The sequence below is a fragment of the Balaenoptera acutorostrata genome, chromosome 9 (assembly GCF_949987535.1).
Source record: "Balaenoptera acutorostrata chromosome 9, mBalAcu1.1, whole genome shotgun sequence".
Classification (NCBI taxonomy): domain Eukaryota; kingdom Metazoa; phylum Chordata; class Mammalia; order Artiodactyla; family Balaenopteridae; genus Balaenoptera; species Balaenoptera acutorostrata.
The window spans coordinates 41145827-41168489 of record NC_080072.1 but is presented as its reverse complement, the minus strand read 5'-3'; the positions used below and the strand labels follow the sequence as shown (position 1 = coordinate 41168489).

The following is a 22663-nucleotide window of genomic DNA, read 5'->3' as shown; positions in this document are numbered from 1 at the left end:
CATATTCACTTCAGATCTAAAGACACACACAGATTGAAAGTGAGAGGATGAAAAAGGGTGTTCCATGCAAACGGAATCAAAAGAAAGCCAGGGTAGCAATACTTACATTAGACAAAATAGACTTTAAAACAAAGACTGTTACAAGAGACAAATAAGGACATTACATAATGATCAAGGGATCAATCCAAGAAGATATAACAATTGTAAATATATATGCATCCAACATAAGATCACTTAAACACGTAAAGCAAATATTAATAGAAATAAAGGGAGAAATTTACATTAACCCAGTAATAGTAGGGAATTTTAACACCCCACTTACATCAATGGACAGATCTTCCAGGCAGAAAATCAATAAGGAAACACTGGCCTTAAATGACACAATTAGACGAGATAGACTTAATATATATAGAATACTGCATCCAAAAGCAGCAGAGTATACATTCAAGTGCAAATGGAACATTCTTCAGGATAGATCACATGCTCGGCCACAAAACAAGTCTTTCTAAATTTCAATTTAAGAAAATTGAAAACATATCAAGCATCTTTTCTAACTACAACATGATAAGACTAGAAATCAACTACATGGAAAAAAACTGCAAAAAACAAAAACATGTGGAGACAAAACAGTATGTTACTAAACAACCAATGGATCACTAAAGAACTCAAGGAAGAAATCAAAATATACCTGGAGACAAATGAAAACAAAAAGGCAACAATCCAAACGCTATGGGGTGCAGCAAAACAGTTGTAAGAGGTATGTTTGTAGCAATACAAGCTTACCTCCGGAAACAAGAAAAATCTCAAATAAACAACCTAACCTTAGACCTAAAGGGAACATACCTCAACATAATAAGGGCCATATATGATCAGCCCACAGATAATATCATGCTCAACAGTGAAAAGCTGAAAGCATTTCCTCTAAGAACAGGAACAAGGGGCAGATGCCCACTCTTGCCACTTTTATTCAACATAGTATTGGAAGTCTTAGCTACAGCAATCAGAAAAGAAAAAGAAATAAAAGGAATACAAATTGGAAAGGAAGAAGTAAAACTGTCACTGTTTACAGATGACATGATACTATACATAGAAAATCCTAAAGATGTCACCAGAAAACTACTAGAGCTCATCAATGAATTTGGTAAACTTGCTGGATATAAAATTAATACTGTTGTATTTCTATACACTAACAACAACTATCAGAAAGAGAAATTAAGGAAACAATCCCATTTACAATTGCATCAAAAGAATAAATTACCTAGGAAGAAACCTACCTAAGGAGGTAAAAGACATGTACTTGGAAAACTATAAGACACTGATAAAAGAAACTAAAGATAACACAATCAAATAGACAGATATATCGTGTTCATGGATTGGAAAATTAATATTGTTAAAATGATCATACTACCCAAGGCAATCTACAGATTTAATGCAATCCCTATCAAGTTACCAATGGCATTTTCCACAGTACTAAAACAAATAATTCTGAAATGTGTGTGGAAATACAAAAGACCCTGAAGAGACAAAATAGTCTTACAAAAGAAGAACACAGCTGGACATATTACTCTCCCTAATTTCAAACTACAATACAAAGCTATAGTAATCAAAACAGTATGGTACAGGCAAAAGAACAGACACATAGATCAATGGAACAGAATAGACAGCCCAGAAATAAACCTACACATTTATGGTCAATTAATCTATGACAAAGGATGGAAGACTATACAATGGAGAAAAGACAGTCTCTTCAATATGTAGTGCTGGGAAAACTGGACAGCTACATGTCAAAGAGTGAAATTAGAACATTTTTTCATATACAAAAATAAACTCAAAATGGATTAAAGACTTAAATGTAAGACCAGAAACCATAAAACTCCTCGAGGAAAATATAGGTGAAACACTCTTTGACATTAACTGTGGCAGTATTTTTTGGATCTGTCTCCTGGCAAAGGAAATAAAAGCAAAAATAAACAAATGAGACCTAATTTAACTTAAATGTTTTTGCACAGCAAAGAAAACCATCAACAAAATTAAACGACAACCTACTGAATGGGAGCAAATATTTGTAAATGATATCACTGATAGGAGTAAATATCTAAAATATATATATGTGATACAATTCAATATCAAAAACAAACTGCCCAATTAAAAAATGGGCAGAATAGGGGCTTCCCTGGTGGCGCAGTGGTTGAGAATCTGCCTGCTAATGCAGGAGACACGGGTTCGAGCCCTGGTCTGGGAGGATCCCACATGCCGCGGAGCAGCTGGGCCCGTGAGCCACGGCTGCTGAGCCTGCGCTTCTGGAGCCTGTGCCCCGCGACGGGAGGGGCCGCGATAGTGAAAGGCCCGCGCACCGCGATGAAGAGCGGTCCCCGCACCGCGATGAAGAGTGGCCCCCACTTGCCGCAACTGGAGAAAGCCCTCGCACGAACCAAAGACCCAGCACAGCCAAAAATAAAATAAAATAAATAAATAAATAAATAAATAAATAAATAAAAATTTAAAAAAAAAAAAAAATGGGCAGAAGGCCTCAATAGACATTTTTCCAAAGAGAACATACCAATGGCCAACAGGCATATGAAAAGATGCTCACCATTGCTAATCATCAGAGAAATGTAAATCAAAATCACAATGAGATATCACCTCACACCTGTCAGAATGCCTATCACCAAAAAGAACACAAATAACAAATGATGGCAAGGATGTGGAGAAAAAGGGAACCCTTGTGCACCATTGGTAGGAATGTAAATTGGTGCCGTCACTATGGAAAACATTATGGAGGTTCCTCAAAAAACTAAAAAATAGAACTACTATGTGATCCATCAATTCCACTCCTGGGTATATATCCTAAGAAAATGAAAACACTAATTCAAAAAGATACATGTACCCCAATGTTCACAGCAGCATCATTTACAATAGCCAAGATATGGACACAACCTAAGTGTCTTTTAACAGATAAATGGATAAAGAAGATGCAGTATAAAATATATATATATATATATATATATATATATATATATATATATATATATATACATACACACACACACACATATATATATATAGGAATACTACTCAGCCATAAAAAGAATGAAAGTTTGCAACAACATGGATGGACCTGGAGGGTGTTATGCTTAGTGAAATAAAGCAGAGACAGAAAGACAAATACTGTATGATATCACTTATATGTGGAATCTAAAAAATAAAACAAACTAGTGAATATAACAAAAAAGAGGCAGACTCACAAATACAGAGAATAAATCAGTGGTTACCAGTGGGGAGAGAGGGAGGGAGTGGCAAGATAGGGGTAGGGAATTAAAAGGTACAAACTATTAGGTATAAAATAAATAAGCTGCAAGGATATATTATACAGCACAGGGAATATAGCCAATATTTTATAATAACTATAAATGGAGTATAATCTATAAAAAATTTGAATCACTATATTGTATACCTGAAACTAATATAATATTGTAAATGAACTATGTCTCAATTTCTTTAAATGATAAACACTACTATAGGGAAAAACTGTATTACCTATACCCATGCCTGCTTTGCTATACTGCCTCACTTACATAGAAAAGAGCAAAATTGGAAGTATTTTGGTTGTTTGTGTGTTGTAGGAGGACAAAACAGTCCAGAGTCTGTCTTCCCCTTGTCCCCAGTGCAGAATTCCAAGACTGAAGAATCTGAGAAGTAATCTGTATTATACTAAACAGAGGCTTTAGAGACCAGGATTCAAACCCTACATCCATAACTTTCTGAGTGACCCAAACAAGCCACTTAATTTCTCTCAGTCTAATTTTACTCACATGTAAAATCAATATAAAAATATTTTCCTCACTGGGTTGTCAAAAGGATCAGATAAAATAATATAGGTAGTTTTAGTACATGGTTTCTTTTATAAACAATAAAGTATCTCACAAAAGTATTTATTATATTACTTACTGACAGTAAATAGATAGTATTTTGAAGAACAGTCTTAAAATTAAGAAAATTTAATAAACACTAGTATAATTTTGAAGGAATTTTAGGAGGTCATGAACATTCCACCAAAGCAGGAATACCCCTCTACATCTCTGTTTAAATTTTCCATTGATTTTATTTTATTAATTTATCCACTCATTTATTCATTTAATAAATATTTATTGAACAACCACTATATTTGATCCAACTGCATCAATGTTGGGTAGCCATTAATTGTTCCTAAGTTCTTTTGTATATTGAGAACAATTTCCCTATTACCTTAACCCCCTAAAACAACACAAAAATCTTATCCACTTCTATTCAACAAAACTCCAAACAGCTAACGGGTATGAGGTCAAACTTCCCTAGGTCTTGAATCACTATTCACATTAAATGTCCAAGTCTCTTTACTAGTCTAGACACTTTTGATAAATACTAATTTCACAACAGATCCTTTAAAATATGGTAACCCAATTAGAACACAATACTTCAAGATGCAACCAGACCAAGGCAAAGGTCTAATCATTTTATGCTATCTTTCATTTAAGTCTTAATAATAAATTTATTTAACAATACTCGTAATAATATTAACCTCTTTTGAACATTGCTTTGAGATTACTGCTATTACATTGATGCCATTTACAGCACTCTATCCTCAATTAATGCTGCTGTAAAAAAAGAAGTTACCTATGGAAATATGATGGGGGGTTAGGGATGGGATTTTCTCTTAAAGAATATTAGACAAGACTCAGATACAGGCCCACTGAAAATCTGTGATTCATTGTTTGTCCACCTTTAGCAATATTCCAACTCCTACCAAGAGTTTTGGAAATACTGCTTTATTTCACTTAGATAATAGGACTTTTATTTGAAAGCACTAGTATTTTTTAAAGTAAAATCCAAAAAGGAGGTTATTAATGTACTGTTTCTTAATATGTAGTAATATTAAAGCCACCGGGTTGAAGATTCATTTTTCAGTATAGCTCATCCATTCTATTGCCCACACTTTAATTCTCCTTCAAGCACTTAACCCACCGCAAAGAATTTTCCAATGACAGAGGCTGTTACCACCCTTTCTCAGCTTCATCACACTCTTGAATCCAAAAGAAGATATAAAGTTAAGAATGACATAGAAACATAATATAAGTTAGATAATAATATAAATATTGACTATTTAGAAAATAATGACTATGAGAATTCTAAAAGTTTAAATTTATGGGATGCATAAAGCTAGTTCTACAAACACATTCATGGCTAAAAGTGCTTCTATTAATTAATAAAAAAACGTTGAAAATAAAGTAGTCAACTTAGAAAATTAGGAGGTATCAGAAAATAGACAAAAGAAAAAGTAGAAGAAAAACAAAGAAGAGAGAGATAATAAAGGTAAAAGCAAGATTAAGTAGTTGGCATGCTGAAAAACAGCAGAACTGACAAGTAAACCTAAAAGCTGGATTCTTACTAGGGAGTAAGGGGGGAATGATAAATAGAAAAACCACTAGCAAGTAAAAATTGAGGAACAAAAGGGAGAGAACAGAAATATGCAAAATTTAAATAGAATATATAACAGCAAATAAATGGAAAACTTAAAATAAGCGATATTGTATTTTAAAACAATACTAATGTTTTTGAAAATCTCAGTGAAATATACAATATTCTAGGAAATTTTTTTCCTGGCAAAACTGACTTAAAGAGAAAAAGAAACTGTAAAAAAAAAAAAAAATTGTCTCCACAGAAAACTCTAAGCCTAGATGTTTTATGAATATATTCTTTCAGAATTTTAAGAAATAAGTGATTCCCACTTATTTTTTTCACCTGATGAACTCAATTGTTTATTTTTATTGATTATACTAAGATGAAATCGTCCTCTTTTTTTATTTAAGTATAGTTGATTTACATTGTTTGATTAATTTCTGATATACAGCAAAGTGATTCAGTTATCTGGCAGCAAATACATATCTGTCAATAATTACCTTAAATATCAATGGGCCAAATGCTCCAATCAAAAGACACAGAGTGGCAGATCGGATAAAAAAAAAAAAAAACCAAGAGCCTACAATATGTTGCCTTCAAGAGACCCACTTCAGGCAAAGGACACAAAAAGAATATAAAAAAAGATTCCCACTTATTAATAAGATGTTGTCTATTCAATAGTTTTACATAGCCTTCCTCCACAAAAAAGGAGGAAAAGCTTTCCAATTCCATGAACTCTGGCACTAAAATTTAACAAAGATAGTACAAATAAAGAAAACCACAAACTAATCTCATTTACAAATACAGATGCAAAAATAACTGTAATGTAAGCAAATAAAATTATGCAGTACATTAAAACAAGACTACACCATGACTAATTAGGGTTTATTTCATCAGTAAATTTGAAAAACAGAAACCAATAAGATATGCCATAAACTAAAATGCAATTTCTCATAGAAACTCCTAATAAAGTGGACTAGCATGATCTTTAATGATAAAAATCATTAAATCAACAGTCAATATAATACTTAATGGTGAAATATTAAAAACAATTCCATAAATTAAAAACTAAATAAAATACCTGCTATCACCTGTTATTATTTAATATTATCCTTGATATTCTAGGCAGTATATTAAAAGAAGGGGTGAAAAAAAAGGAACCAATAACTGCTAAAAAAGAGGAGAAAACATATCAGCTGAAATATGACTAGAGCTAATAAGTCTGACAAAAAGGGAAGTTATAAAATGAATAAGCAAAATTTACTAACACCCCCAAATATAGTAACAAAAATAGAGTAGTATGAAAAAATCTCATTCATAAGAGCAAGTAAAAATATTAAATATTATAAAGGAAACATCAAAGGAAATGTGCAGAATCTGTATATAAAAAACAAAACATTGTTGAGGGACATAAAAGAACTGAGTAAGTTATTTGGAATGGAAAGATTCAATGCTAAAAAGATTTGTTATCCCATAGTTTTATAATCTTTTTTAAAAAATCACTTTGCAATTTTAATTAACAACATATAAATCTAAGATAAACTTTAGAGAAGTATACAAACACCTTAAAGAATAATTATGAATGAGGTCTTGCAATACTTTCCAAAGATACCATAAAGCTACAGTGATTAATATAGCCTAGCACTGTAAAAGTTTAGGTAGAAAGATAAATGGAATAGAGCCAAAAACTGAGAAATGGCTCCAAATATGTAATCAGTATGTCATAAAAGATGTTATTTCAAGTCAGATGGGATAAGATGGGTTACTTAATAAATGATACAGAGATATTTGGTTAACTTGAGAAAAAAATTAAGTTATATCTCTGGTTGAAATTATACTCAAAATATATTCAAGATGAATCAAAGACTTAAGTGTATAAAAATATAGTCAAAGAATTGGAAGAAAATATAGTAGAATATTATATAATTTTAGACTGGGAGAAGCCTTTCTAAACAAACCCCAAACAGGAAAAAAAAAAAAAAAAAAAAGAGCATTAAAAAAGGGAGGCAAAGATTTAACAACAAAACCATAAAGTAAAGAAAATGACAAAATATACATATATGACAAAGGCTAATACCATTAAAATATACATTAAGAGCCTTAAAAACCATAAAAACTAGACAAATCCTTTAAAGGAAAAATGGGCAAACAACATAATAAACAGACAATTCACAAAGGAAGAGACAGTTAATACAAATAAATTCATGTAAAACTTTTCATTCTCAATAAAAATCAAAAGAATTCAAATTAACTCAGCAATAATATGTTATATTCCCTTATCAAACTGGCAAGAAATGTTTAAAATAATAATACTTGCTACTGAGGGCAAGGGAATACTTGCAGATACTGCTGGTGAGAGCACAGAACACTATATCTGAAGGGCAATGTGAATCAAAAGCCTTTTTTTAAAAAGAACACCTTCTTTGACCCAGTAATTTCACTTTTTAGAAATATATCGTAAGAAAATAACCACTAATTGACACGGAAAAGTATTAAAAAGTTACCCATGTTCAAGGTTTTCTTTATAATGACAAACAATAAAAACAACTTAAATATTGAATAAAAGACTCAGTTAAATTATAAGAACCTCACTTTATGCAATATTTTCTGCAAATAAGAATAATAGTTTAGAAGATGACCTAATCAGGGAAATTCACAATATATCATTAAGTGGGAAAAAAAGATTACAAATGAATAGTAAAAGGATGATTCCAATTTTAAGGGAAAAAAATTTTTATGCATAAATTAAAATGGAAAGGATATACACTATAATACAGGTAGAATGAAAGGGCAATTATATTTTCCTTTGGGTGTGTTTATATACTTTTTACAATAAATGTATATGAATTTTGTAATGAGGGAAAAATAATGAGATATATAAATACACACGCTTGAGATATACTGAACACTAATAACCCACTGCAGTATGTTTTTCTTTTCTTTTCTTTTAATTTATTTTTTGGCCGCACTGCGCAGCATGCAGCATCTTAGTTCCCCGACCAGGGATTGCACCGGTGCCCCCAGCAGTGGAAATGCGGAGCCCTAACCACTGGACTGCCAGGGAATTCCCCTAGTATGTTTTTCTTGGGAGATAGTATTTAGATCACCCTATAATTTCAGAATAATTATAACTAATTTTGGTGGCTAATAACTGATCTGATCTCACCTACAATAAAAATGTATGTTGAGTTTCAGCAGTGGCTGAATCAAACTATTTGAACACCACTTTAACTAAATTTTTTTCAATTTTTTATATTATTGGTATACTTTTTGTATAATGTTTATGGTGACAAAATATTAAGATGTTAAAAGAGACACTTATGTAGAGTAAATCAAAATGAAAAATTTAGTAAGAATCTTATCTTCTATGCCCATAAAACTGAGGGTAGCACACAAATGAAAGTTTACACTTCACATACAGAATCCAGAAAAGAAAAAGTTAAAGAATTTGAAAAGCCTAATTTTGCATGTTTCACTTTTGAGATTTATATATTTTGATTATATAAAACTAGTACAGTTTTTGCATTTTTAGAATCAAAAATAAAGATAGAAAGTGGGAGGGGGAAAGATAACCCAAAGCATAAAAACTCGATGCTGAATCATAACATAATAAAATGTTAGCTTCCACATTACTGAGAGAAAGCAAGACCCCCATCATTCACGCTGGCAAAAGCTTGCCTTTGCATAAACCATTTCTGTTCTCACTGTCATAAAACCAATGACTTTGGAAAGGGAAGAAAACACAGAATGACGTGCAAAGTAGCACACACCATGTTATTGCAGCTGGATGAAGAATATGTCACTAATGACTTTCTTTCTACCCGTCAGTTTTAAGTTGAGTTTCTCTTTTTTTTCCAAAATAGCAAATGGCCTTTATGAGTACAAAACAGAAGCAGTGAAATTCAAAATAATATCCAATTTCCACTTGATTTTGATACTGCATTAGTTAATAGAATGAGTTATTAATTATTTCTTGGAAAAGATATGACTCCCTTTTCTCTTCATTTGAGTTGAACATAACATGCCTGAACACTAAGCAATTTTCTGTAATAAATTCAAAATAAAATTTTCATCAGATAGCTATCGCCAAATGTTCATCTTAAATGAGGAATTATCCATGGGAATATTCACCTGAAGTCATTTGATAAATTCAGAAAACTAATGTAATTAAGTTCCCAAATTGTCAGGTCAAGTCAGAGTGATGACTGTCTAAGGGACAACTGAAAAAATTAATTAATGACAATGGATTCTATTCATGATACCAAAAGCTAATGATACAGCACTTCATCTCCATAAAGGAATCAACAAGAGAGAACTGGGCAAAAAGTATAGCTTCTTAACTGATAGGGCAGCTTAATTCTGTAATGGATTAGGACTGCCCACTTCTTAACATGTTTCAAAATAATAACGTCAATCACTTATCTTTAAAAATAAAGATGCTCATTCTCATCCGGGTTGGAGATCATGAAATGTTAAGTCCGGTGAAATCTGATTGAGATTAATCAACCTACAATCCTATGGGCAGTTAATAACAACCACAACTTTCCCTCATGAGGACTTTCTTAAGTGCCAGGCAGTTTTAAAAGCTTTACATATACTAATTCTCTAAATAAGCCTATGAAGTAGGTATTTTTATTATCCTCAGTTTAGATACAAGGAATTCAAAACATAGAAAGCTTCAGTGACTTGCCCAAAATCACTCATCTAGTAAGTGACAGAGCCAGGATTTGAACAGGTAAACAGGCCTCAGAATCCAGCTGTAAACCATAAACAGCACATTCTATAAACTCCTTTTTTACAGTTACTACAGCTGACCCTTTTTGATCAGAAGAAATTCAAATCAGTGATTTGGATTCATCAATTAAGCTATTATTATGATTTCAAAAGGAAGGATTAAAATTATCTTTAACTTAATTTGTTCATCTTTGACATAACCTTTTTTCTTTTTCATACTTTTTGTTCAGTAAACTAATGAAGCAGTTTATCCTGTAAGTTATATGTTTATAGACTAAAAAAAGAAAGGGCAAAACTTTCATTCTATAAACATTACAAAAGAATAAAGTTCAGGAACACACTATACATTTACCTTCTCAAATATAAACAAATATTAGAGGTAAGAATTTAATGTTAGGGCACAGAAGATAAGCAAATGTGTTGTGGAGCAAAATAATATTTCTACATTGATATGTTTGATATTTTGTATATTGTACCTTTAATTTCTCCAAGAAGTTCACTGGTATTTAATCTTTCCATTTTTTCCTTCCAATCTTTTGAAAGTAGTTTTTCCATGCAGGAGGAATCTATTAAAATAAAAAAGCAAGTATTAAAACTATTACACATGTATTTGGTAAGTATTAAAATATTACAAATACAGAAGGCTGTGGAGTTTATGGAGAAATTCTGTTATTCAAAAATGATTAAAGCTATTTTTTGTTGTTGCTGTTTTAACCCTAGGATACAGACAATTATATTCCATTATCTACTATAAAATACCACAACTAAAATTTTTTTTGCTGGAAGATTATTTAAATTATTCCCACAAAAAAAAAAGATAATGCTCAATAATCTTATCTTGGTATTATAACTATAGTTAATTAATATTCAGCCAGCATTTATCATTTCTTAGACCAACTGGACAGAACAAGGGGCTTTTTCGTACAAGCTTAAGTTTAGATATTATTCCTTTCAAACCAGGTGATGTTTTTTAAGTCCAAGCAAAATTCATGTGCTATTCAAGGAAGAATGATAAATCTTCAAAGGAGAAGAGACCAATCGACCTGTAACTACTTAGTCCTTAAAAAGAAATAAACATACGGCAACTTTTGTAAAATACTCATTTAGAGTAAAATGCAAAGAAAATAAAGTCATGATGTTTTCTGTCCCCCAGTAATGAAAACAGTTAAAACTTTTCTCTTATATAAAAAGAGATGCATGATCTTTTCAAGAAAATCCTTATTTAAACGCTACTTGAACTATTGCATTTCTAAATAGCATACTAGATTACACTTGTTTCTATTAATATTCATAAAGTTTACAGAAGTTTAAATTTTAGAATGTTCTGATAATTAGCAAATTTTTATCAATGAGTTATTTTTTTCTCTCTGTTCAGATGGATTCGCAACTGGAGCTACTGCTTACAACTATTTACGTGTATCTTTTAAGCCTCAAATCTTAACAAACAGGCCATGTTTCCAAAAGGGAAAGCAGATTTAAATACTCAATCCTTAGTGCAAAGAATACTCCCATTAAACTTTAACATTCCAAGTGTCAAAATTCTGATAACTCCTTTTTTAAATTATATTTAAAATAATTACTTCAATTCCAAATGCCTTTTCTCTCCCATATCAGTACCTATCTCTGTAGCATTTTCCCTTTCATTTTTTCTCCAACTTCTAAATCCTCCTTGAATTTTTCAGAATGACAGTAAGGTCAAGATGGATCTGAAGGGTTTTAGAAACTAGATAAGCTTTAAAAAGAAGACAGTGAGCCCCGGGTAAGAGATGAGAGGACTACGGCATGGTTAGAAAGTATTGGTGAAAACAATTAACGTTTGTTCGTGACATGATCAATCAATCAAGGAATGGACAGAATCCAGATCAGTATGTTGGGAAATGGCTGATGAAGAACAACCATATTAGCTCTCTATCACAGAAGCTAAAGTTCTTTCTAAATAGAAGTCAGCTTGATTCTATTAAGTGAAAGCTCCCTGCTCCTTCCCTTACTTCTTCCCTTCTTTCCTTTCCTCCTTCTTTCCTTCCAGTCTTTCCTATTAATTATTTTCTTAGGCTTCAACAAGTGACCTACCACTGTGATTAAAAACTGGATTCTGAGTGACCTGCCAATAGGGCCTATATGCATATGCGTATGTTCAGTTTGTATTTAATTTTCAAAATGTTCTCTTGTTACTTTTATTTTAAATTCAGAATCAAGGTGTATACTTTGTTCCATACATATTTTGTTTTTATGCTAAAGTCATAGAAAAGATAATACTAGGTTTGAGAGTTAAGAAGCAAAATCTTCAAAGCCATGCCTATCAGAGATTACTTTTTCTCAAATCAGGTTTAAATTTCTGGATATAACATTAGACCATGTATAAGAATAATCAACAAAATGTCTTCAACTTCCTGTCTTACTCAGTTTTGTTACTTTTTTTTAACCGTTTCATACATGTTATAACATTGTACTAAACTGATAATCACTGATATGAACGCTAAAGCATAACTTGTTTGGTTAAAATTTGAGTTGAGTGCACATATTATAATGGTCAAGACAAAATCTCAATTGACTAGTAATGATCCAAAATTCACAGCAAGTTCATAAACTAGGATTAGATACACACTAAATGTAAAACAGGCTAAAATATGTCTCTCATTTCTATTAATAGACCTGAAATCTTTCAGAGCTCCAGAAAAAGAATGCTGAAACTTCATGGGAGAAAAACAGAACTATATGGATAACAAGAATATACACTTCAAACATTTATCAAATAAGTCTGAAGACACAGCTTTACATAAAAACTAATCATTAATAAAATGGTTAATAAATTCAAAACATTTCACATTCCTATTAGAAAATTAATTCTTACCATAATGCTGAGTTAATCTAGCTATATGAGTTCCCATTTCAGTAGAAGACACTGAGGGGAAAAACATAAAGCAGGCTTTCCAAGTTTATATTTATAGCCCATGAAAATATTTAGTAACAATCACTGATTGCCTTTATCTACAGGACAATAAAAGTCACTACATACAACTTTATCAGCATTTAATCTCAATTCTAGGAGACTCCAGGAATATTCAAAACTGTGAGAAGGTCTCTTGAAAAACTGAGCTTTTTCACCTAATTATCTGTCTGCCAGACCTCTAAGGGCATACATACCACAATTAGTACTAAGCACATCCCATACTGTAATGTAAAACAAGTAAGGTGAGGGAAAAAGACCAGAAGATGCAGTACCAGAAGATGTACTAAATGCTACATAGGCAGAGGATACTACAGCCTCTACCAAGACGTTTCTGACTTGAAATGAGGAAATATATGCTAGATAAAGTTAAAAATGAAATTTATATTTTCAAATTTCCCACTCAAAACAATATCCAGGTAAGGGCAAAAATTAACGGCATTCATCCTCCTGTGCCACATACGTCAACTACATTAACAGGACACTAGCTTTACAGAGGCAATTCATCATATCAGACTTTGCCCCTCTCTATCATGCACAAATGCAAAAATCAAAGAGGTCAAGATAAGTAAAGAAGTCCAGTTTGGCTTATGTCCACGCAAAGAGTAAGCCCATGTTTCAATTCAGTACTTATGCAGGATTCCAAATGGAAAAAAAAAGAACTAAACATAACCTGGATATTCTTGGATAACTCTACACAGATAAATATGTTTTACATGATTGACTTGAAACATCTAATATAGTTATGGTAGTGCCACAGTCCTCAAAACAATGAAAAAATATACAGTATATTTTATTATCTGAGTTTGACTACTCAAATTTTAGTATTTTGACTGAGCTGTTTTCAGCTAAACAGGAGAGAAACTACATACCTTTTGGAAATTGAGATAAAGAAACACAACATTATAGTATCACAATATTATAGTGTGTGTCACCGTAATATGTACACATTAAAAATGAATGTAAGCCATAACACTTCAGTATAAAAGTGGAAAATGCCAAAATTAATTCCTCTTACTTTGAAAGAATTAGTGTCCATAAACCAATACATATTCAATGAAATATGAGTTTATTATATTTATCTTGTCTAATTTTTGTAAATAGTGTGATAAAAACAGGACTGTCAAAAATCGAGTTGCACTTCAGTTCTTGCTTATTTTTAATCAAGGATGTAACAGGTTCTGATATGTTATAAATTAATTCTCAGTTGCATAGCTTTTGTCTTTCCTTTTCCTTTGCAAATTTAAGTTTTTCCATTTCAATAACCTTTTTCTAAGGAAAAAAGGAAAGATATCATAATGGATTGCAAAGCAATGTTTCTGCTTCCTAAATACCTAGGTTTCAGGCCAGGTAAGTCAGGAATGCTTTATCGTGCTAATAATTAATTTTACAGTACAAGGGAAATTTGAAGTGAGAGTGTGTGAGATATTTATTTCCTAATCTATATGACGATATTTTAAGAACAATTTAAAATTATTCCTAGTTAAACAAAGCTGCAGCAGTGTTAACTACTATTCTGAGCAAAATAAAGGGTCAAAGCGAGTAAATAAAGAAATCATCATTAAAATTAAATCATGGGGGAACGGGAAAGGATAATGGGAAAAATTTTTTATCGTACTTTAAAACAATTTACCTGTGAGTAAAAACTTTTATCATTATTCCCTTTACCTCAAAGTGATAAAGTTAGAAATGCTGAAACATTAGAAACATGACATAGAAAATAACTTTAAAATACCTTAGTGAGAAACAACAATGACTGCTCCCCCTGTATACAGATCCTACTGTTTTATTAACCCTTTTAAGAAAATATTCAAGCAATCCCTTTTATTTTTACCACAGGAATCATAAATTTCAAAAGCAATAAATTTTTTATGTATCCAAACAATGATAACTTATTAAAAGTATCCTTGACCTTGGTTTACAACTAATTCTGACAATATATATTTATATCCCTGCTGATCATCAATCTCACATTTTTCATTAGGAAACAGAGATGCACATGCCAGTTACTGTACATTTTTCCACAGTGACGAGTGCTCCACAATACAGTGGGATAAAATTGGAGCTTGGAGAGCTTGAAGAGCACTCTTAAATTTTAATTAAAACCCTCCAAGCTCACTAAAAATAATTAGACACAAAAATGTGCCAGTTTTATTTTGAAGTCACTATAACGTACAAAGCACACTCCCTGACGACTGCTCATGCTCTCATTCTCTCTCTCCCTCTCTCCAATGAAACAACTGATTTTCCAAATACGAACAAGGCGGTATAAATAGAGGCTGTTTTCAATCCTGCTCTTCATGCTGGGAAGCTGACAGAAAAGACAGTAGAGTGGGTTTTTCAGACCACACCAAATGAACCTAGAATAACTTGCCTAACCAAGAGTTCGAATCACTGACAAACTCTAGATAAAATTCAGTCTTCAAGGAACACCACGGGTTATATCACTGATCTTTTTTGATCCAAAAGCCAAACCTTTAACCTCTTAAATGTTTTTGCTTTCTTAAAATATCTCATACAATGCTATATTCCATCCTATTTTTAGCCAAGCAGCAAGAGAAGGCATGCCTTTCCCATACAGCAGGGCAATGATATAAACATCAACACAGATGCTCTGCCAGGAAGAGCTGGACTTCTCAAGCACTTGATCATTAAGGAATGCACCAACTGTTTTGGATAATCTCGTGCCAGCTCCCCTTTTGCTCCACACTCCCCTCTGGGAGTGGCCAAACTTGTCCTGGTCTTAATTTTTCATTTTACTCCTCCATAGCCTCCCCCCATCCCCAAAAAGATGAGAAATGGCATTTATGCCTAGCAATGAAAAAGCAGGCTCACTTCCCCAAACAGACCAAAACTTTCAAACAATTAACCCTCCCCTCTTCTTTCAGATAAATTACTAAGTATAAAATGCAATCTGTTTCCTTTGTTTATTCAATATGAACAATTTGTAAATGACTCAAGGATAAAATTCAGAAAATGTTGTGCTAAATTAGAACCATTATAAACATGCTAATGACTCAATGCTTGAGTAAAACACGCATGATCGGTGTGAAGAAATAGATTTAGTTCCTGTGAAATTCTGTTGTGCTGCTTTAAAACGATTTGGTCATTAAATCAGATATATTCCTTCCAGGAAAAATGTTAATTCCACAACCACTTTACTAGATAATATACTGTGAGTGTCTCTGTGTGTGTGTGTCAATGGGAGCTATTGAAAATGTCATTAGAACTGTTAGATGCAAGATTTTGACATGTTCATGAGGGAGAGGAAACCCCACATTTGAAAGCTGCCGGAAATACACATACAGACATCATCACACAGGGTGCAATATTCTCTCTTTGCACTGTTTTGATCTACCAAAGTCTGATAATTTTTTATAGGGACCCCTTAAAACTGGCACTTAACATACATTCATGGAAGTCACATTGTTCTATATGTACAGGTAAGAGGTATATCTCTTTCATCTGCTTTCCAAAGCTGCTTAACACCTAAAACAATATCAGAAGGATCATTCAAAACCAAATTCCTCTCCCATATCTATCAAAGTACAACTGCTACCAATGCCAATATAGAAAAAGAGGGAAATATCCAGCAGGTAAATCCTGCTGTAGCTGAGGCTTCAATGATCACTAAGACCAAAACCCCATTTCAGAAATGAGGAAACAGAGTCAAGATAAGGAAGTCACTTGCCTTGCCCAAGGCCAAACAGTTGGTGACAGAGCCCTGACTCGAGTTCAGTGCTGGTTTTACTGAAATGACTATTTAAATCATTATTTGAACATCAGTTTTAGTCTCTACGATGCAGCATTCAATAATAGAAAATGAATAATTACATCTATTATTAATTGCTTCAGATATGAAGTGAAGTACTCTAGTTCTTTAGAGAAGGGTGCTAAAAATTCGAGGTATTGCAGTGAAAGTAAATAGTGTTCAACAGCCAATTCTCCCATACATACTCCATCACTCTGGTCTTCCTGTTCCTCCATATTTCATTTTCCATAATGCCTTATCTTTTTTGAACTAAGAGCTTTCTTTTCCTGAAGTCATCCACTGAGGAATAGCTAAGATGCTGCTTCAAAATACTCTTGAACTCGAAAAGTAATTCCTTCCAAATTATATTTTATTTCATGTACAAGAAGTAAGTGTGCAGCCTGACACTATTTTCTGCTGCTCCATTGACAAAGGCTAAGGTATTCAAACCATATGACATGGGACACTGCTCTTTGGGTTCTACAAATGTTTGACTTCATTTTTACTCTTTCATATACATATTTAACTGCTTTTTAAAAACTTTATAGAACTGTGGAAACAATAATTTTTGTGTGCCCACTGTGTCCTATACTCCTTCTTTTGATTTCTTTGGGGAAATAGTGCTGAATGCCACTCTTGTCCTGATGGAGTTGTCAATCACAGGGCTTTGCCGTCTGCTTCCTACTGCTCCTCCCAGCCACTCAGAGAAATTTGACCCAGTCAGAATTCTCTCCTGGAACTATCTGGAAAGGCTCTCTTATGCTCAAGTTGAAAGCTATAAGCATGTGGGCCTGGGATCAATCGTCATGGCCATTCTCCCTGGCACATAAGAATGAATGAAGCCAAAAATACTAAGAAAAGTAGAGAGGAGCAGATAGGAAAAGATAGAGGGAAAAAACAATCTTTACATCATGTTAGCATACTTACATCCCCAAAGAGCTAAAGCCAAATTCTGCTCCTGGGATTCTTGATAATGTAAGCCAATATATTCCTGTTTTTGCTTACACTATTTGAGTTGGGTTTCTGCCAGTTGTAACTTACCAAAAAAAACTAAACAACAAGAAAACTGTAACAAAAACTGTCATACACATTCAAATGTGTTATGTTTCAAAGTTTAACACACTGAAAATCACCAATGCATTAACTTGTACTACCAGAGTAAAACATTTATTACGCAAACCTTGAAATAAACCTCTTGCTATATTGAAAGATATGCAACAATGTTAAGGTAAAATACTATAGGACTGATATTTACAATTATTTAGTTATCTGAATTAGGATTTTCTGAACATGATGCAACCAAAAGAAAATACAGCAGAAATAAGGTAGAAGCTTAAGGTCATTAAAAACAATAACAACAACTCCCATCTAAGATCAACAAGCCCCGATTTCAGTTTCGTGTTCATCAAAACAGCTTCACTGTTCTGGTCAGTTGACTTTATATTTAAAATTATAAAATAAAATTACACAATAAGATTTTACTGATAAAATATCCCTTCTTATATGTTTTATTTATGTATTGGCAATCCATAAGAGATCAATTTAAGATAAGGTTATACTCAAGTTGGTTTTAAGGGTCCTCCATAATCTGGCCCTAGTGATTCATCTCCTATTATTTTTGCTACCTGAAACTCTTCATTCTGTTCAAATGAATTCACCAAACATACCTCCCTCTTCTGTACATGTCTTGTGTTTTTTCACTTCCACACCTTTGATCATGACATCCTCCTGATACTAATGTCTCCCCACTTCTTAATGCTTATGAAAAACCTTCCTATTCTGTGCTGCCTGCATTAAATACCACCTCCTCAATTATGCCTTGATTTACCACTTGAAGCATAAATTCTCATCCTCTGAAAAGCAAAGTAGCACTTGCTGAGCACATATTATCTCTCAGGCACTGTATTTTTTACATTTTTTTCATGTATCAACTCATTAACTCAATTTCGTAACGCTTTCTTCTACATCTACCACTGCTATTACTTATCAATTTTACCACCATATGACTAGATATATGGTCAAGTTCATACTATATTACCTAACTAAATATTAAGTTCCTTGATGGTCAGGGAATGTTTCCAATACCACTTTGTGTTCTTCCATATTACTTAAGCTCTGCACATAGTAAGTACTAAAACAAATTCTTTAATATACTAAAGAAGATCACTTTGTGTGTGTTAAGGAGTGACAGAACTACTTTTTTATTAACTATATTGATAAATAATTTAATATATATCATATAATAAATGCACCCATCTTAAATATGTATTTGATCAATTTTGTCAAATTACACATTCATGTAGCTGCCACCACAAAGAAAATAAAGAATATTTCCAAAAAGTTATTGTATGCTCCCTTTCAGTCATTTATCCATAATCCTAACCCAGGCAACCACCAATCTGACTTCCATTGCTACAGAATAATTTTGCCTACTCTTGAATTTTATAAAATTGAAAGTATACAGTATGTAATTTTGGGATATGAATCCTTCCAAATAGCATAAAATTTTCGAGATTCAATCATGTTGCAGGATGTATTAGTACTTTGGTCGTTTTTGTTAATGGGTAGATTTCCATTGTATAAATACACCACAAATTGTTTATCCATTCATCTGTTTTTGGACATGCGGTTTTCTCCCACTTTTGGGCTATTATGAAAATTCATTCATAAGTCTTTTTATAAATATACATCTCTTTTTTCCCTCTAAAAATGGAATTTCTTCTAAACGTGGGGTCGTTATAGGCCTGACTTTATAAGAAACTGCCAAAAAGTTTTCCAAAGGGGCTGTATCATTTTACACTTCCACCAACAATGCAGAAGAGATCTAGTTGCTTTATACCCTCATGAACACTTCTTAGCGTTACTACTTTAATTTTAGTCATTCTAGTGAGTGTATAGTGGTATCTCAGTGTGGTTTTAACTTACATTTACATTTCCTCAATGACTAAAGAATAAAATAGACTTTCATGTGCTTATTGACTGTGTGCATATCTACTTTTGTGAAGTGTTGTTCAAATATTTTACCTATTTTTATATTTAATCATTTCTTTTTCTTAGTGAGTTTTAAGTTATTTATATTTATATATGCTTTATAAATTACATATTTATACAATTATATATATAATATATATAATTTATTATATATTACATATACATAAGTTATTTATGAATATAAACAGGTACATATCTTTCATATATTTATATGTATTGTGAATATTTTTACCTAGTCTGCAGTATGCCTCTTTATTTTCACAATGTATCTTTTGAGGATCCATTGTTTCTTAATTTGATATTATCCAATTATCAAGGTTTTTTCTTTATGATTAGTGTTTTCATCTAAGAAATCTTTACCTACACCAAGATCACAAAGTATTCTATATTTTCTTCTAGAAGCTTTATGTTTTACTTTTATTTTAGATCTGTGATCCATTCTGTTATTTCGTGTGCATAGGTCTATTTCTGGATTCTCTGTTCTGTTTTACTAATCAATTCATTATCCTTATACCAATACCAAACTGTTTTGATTACTGAGCTTTACAGTAAGTCTTGGAATCGCATAGAATTAGTCCTCCATGTTTGTTCTTCTATTTCAAATTTGTTTTGGCTATCCTTGCTCCTTTGCATTTCCATTTGAATTTTAGAATCAGCTTGTCCGCCTCCTCCCAAAAAAACACCTTGGATTTTATTGGATTTGCCTTGAATCTACAGGGCACTTTCATCCTTTATTACTTTTAATATAAATATTGAAAGCTATGAATTTCCCTCAAAGTACTGTTTTAATTTTATCCCACATATTTTGTTAGGTTATGTTTTCATTATCATTCAGTTTAATATATTTTACAATTTTCCTTGTTCTTTGTTATATGGTTTAGTTATATGTATGTGGTTTAGTTGCCAAACATTTGGGATTTTTAAAATTTTCCTTTTGTTATCTATTTGTAATTTATTTCCATTGAGAACAAGAAATATACTCTACATAATTTCAGTCCTTTTATGTTTATTCAGACTTGTTTTATGGCCTAGCATATGCTTTATCTAGTGAGATTTGCATACACACTTGAAAAGAATAACTATTCTGCAGGGTTTTTTTGTTTTGTTTTATTTATTTATTTATTTATTTGGCTGTGTTGGGTCTTTGTTTCTGTGCGAGGGCTTTCTCTAGTTGTGGCAAGCGGGGGCCACTCTTTATCGCGGTGCGCAGGCCTCTCACTATCATGGCCTCTCTTGTTGCGGGGCACAAGCTCCAGACGCGCAGGCTCAGTAGTTGTGGCTCACGGGCCTAGTTGCTCCATGGCATATGGGATCTTCCCAGACCAGGGCTCGAACCCGTGTCCCCTGCATTAGCAGGCAGATTCTCAACCACTGCACCACCAGGGAAGCCCCCTATTCTGCAGTTTTTGAGTGTAGTACTCTATCAGTGTCAATTAGGTCAAATTGCTGGATAATGTTGTTCAGGTCTTCTATATTCTTATGGATTTTCTGTCTTTTTTTTTTTTTTTCAAATTCTGAAAGAGGAGTATTGAAATCTCCAACAATAATTAGGTGGGAGACTTGTCTTTTTTTTCTTTCAGTCTGTCAACTTTTGCTTCATGTATTTTGAGCCTCTGTTTTTAAATGCATATACATTTAGAAACGTTATGTCTTCTTGATGACCTAGCTCTTTAATCGTTATGAAATATCTTTCTGATCTCTGGTAATATTCCTTTTTCTGCAGTCTACTTTTATATTAATATAACCACTTCAGCTTTCTTATCATTAGTGTTTGCATGGTGTATCTTCACCCATCCTTTTACTTCAAACCTATCTACATCTTTATATTTACTGTGTTTCTTGTAGTCAGTATATTAATTGATTCTTGTTTTTTAATCCAATTTGATAATTCCTACCTTTCAAAGTTAGTACAATTAGTCCATTTACATTTAATGTAATTATTGTTAGTAGAGTTCAAGTCTACCATTTTGCTATTTTTTCTATATTTTTCATCTGTACTTTGTTCCTTTTATCCTATTTCCTTGTCTTTTAATTAATTCAACTTTTTGGAATTAATTTATCTCCTCTATTGGTTTATCAGTCACACCTCTTTATTTCATTATCTTATTGGTTGGTCAAGAATTTATAATATGTATCTTTAACTTACAACAGTCTATCATCAAGTAATATACCATTTCAGATACAATGTAAGAAACTTAAAAATGCTCCATCTTTTGTGCCATTGTTGTCATACATACTACTTTTACATGTTTTAAACTCCATAATACATTGTTACTGTTCTTGCTATAGAGCAAATTATAGCTAAATTATTAGAAACTATTAGAAAATGCCTTCAGATTTACCATTTTAAGTACTCTTCATTTCTTTTTAAAAACCTAAGTTTTCATCTAGAATTATTTTCCTTTAGCCTGACAAAATTTCATTAAAATTTTCCATAGAGAAAACTTGCTGGCAGTAAATTTTCCAAACTTTGTTTGTCTGAAATGCCTGTATTTCACCTTCAGGTAAAATTCAGGTGAATATTCAGGTGAAGAATATTTTTAATAAATATAGAATTCAAGGTTATTTTTTTTTTCTTTTAGGACTCCAAAAGACACCACTGCAATGTCTCTGACTTGTATTTTTTCTGATGTGAAGTCAGAGATAATTTCTATCTTTGTCCCACTGTAAACAATGTATCTTTGGCCACTTTTAAGATTCTCTTTCATTAGTTTTCACCAATTTTATTTTGGTGTCCTTTGATATACATTTTTCTTTGTGTTTATCCTTCTTGGACCTAGAGATTTATATTTTTGACAAATCTG

General features: G+C 32.3%; 1 protein-coding gene across 19 annotated transcripts in view; it reads right to left on the bottom strand.

Moving 5' to 3' along the window:
* SOX6 (SRY-box transcription factor 6) overlaps positions 1 to 22663 on the bottom strand; it is a 640888-nt gene that overhangs the window by 272824 nt on the left and 345401 nt on the right. For all 19 annotated transcript variants that reach the window (XM_057553078.1, XM_057553079.1, XM_057553081.1 and 16 more), the window contains one exon: positions 10647 to 10736. In XM_057553078.1, coding sequence (XP_057409061.1) covers positions 10647 to 10736 — 90 coding nt within the window. The remainder of the gene's footprint in view (positions 1 to 10646; positions 10737 to 22663) is intronic.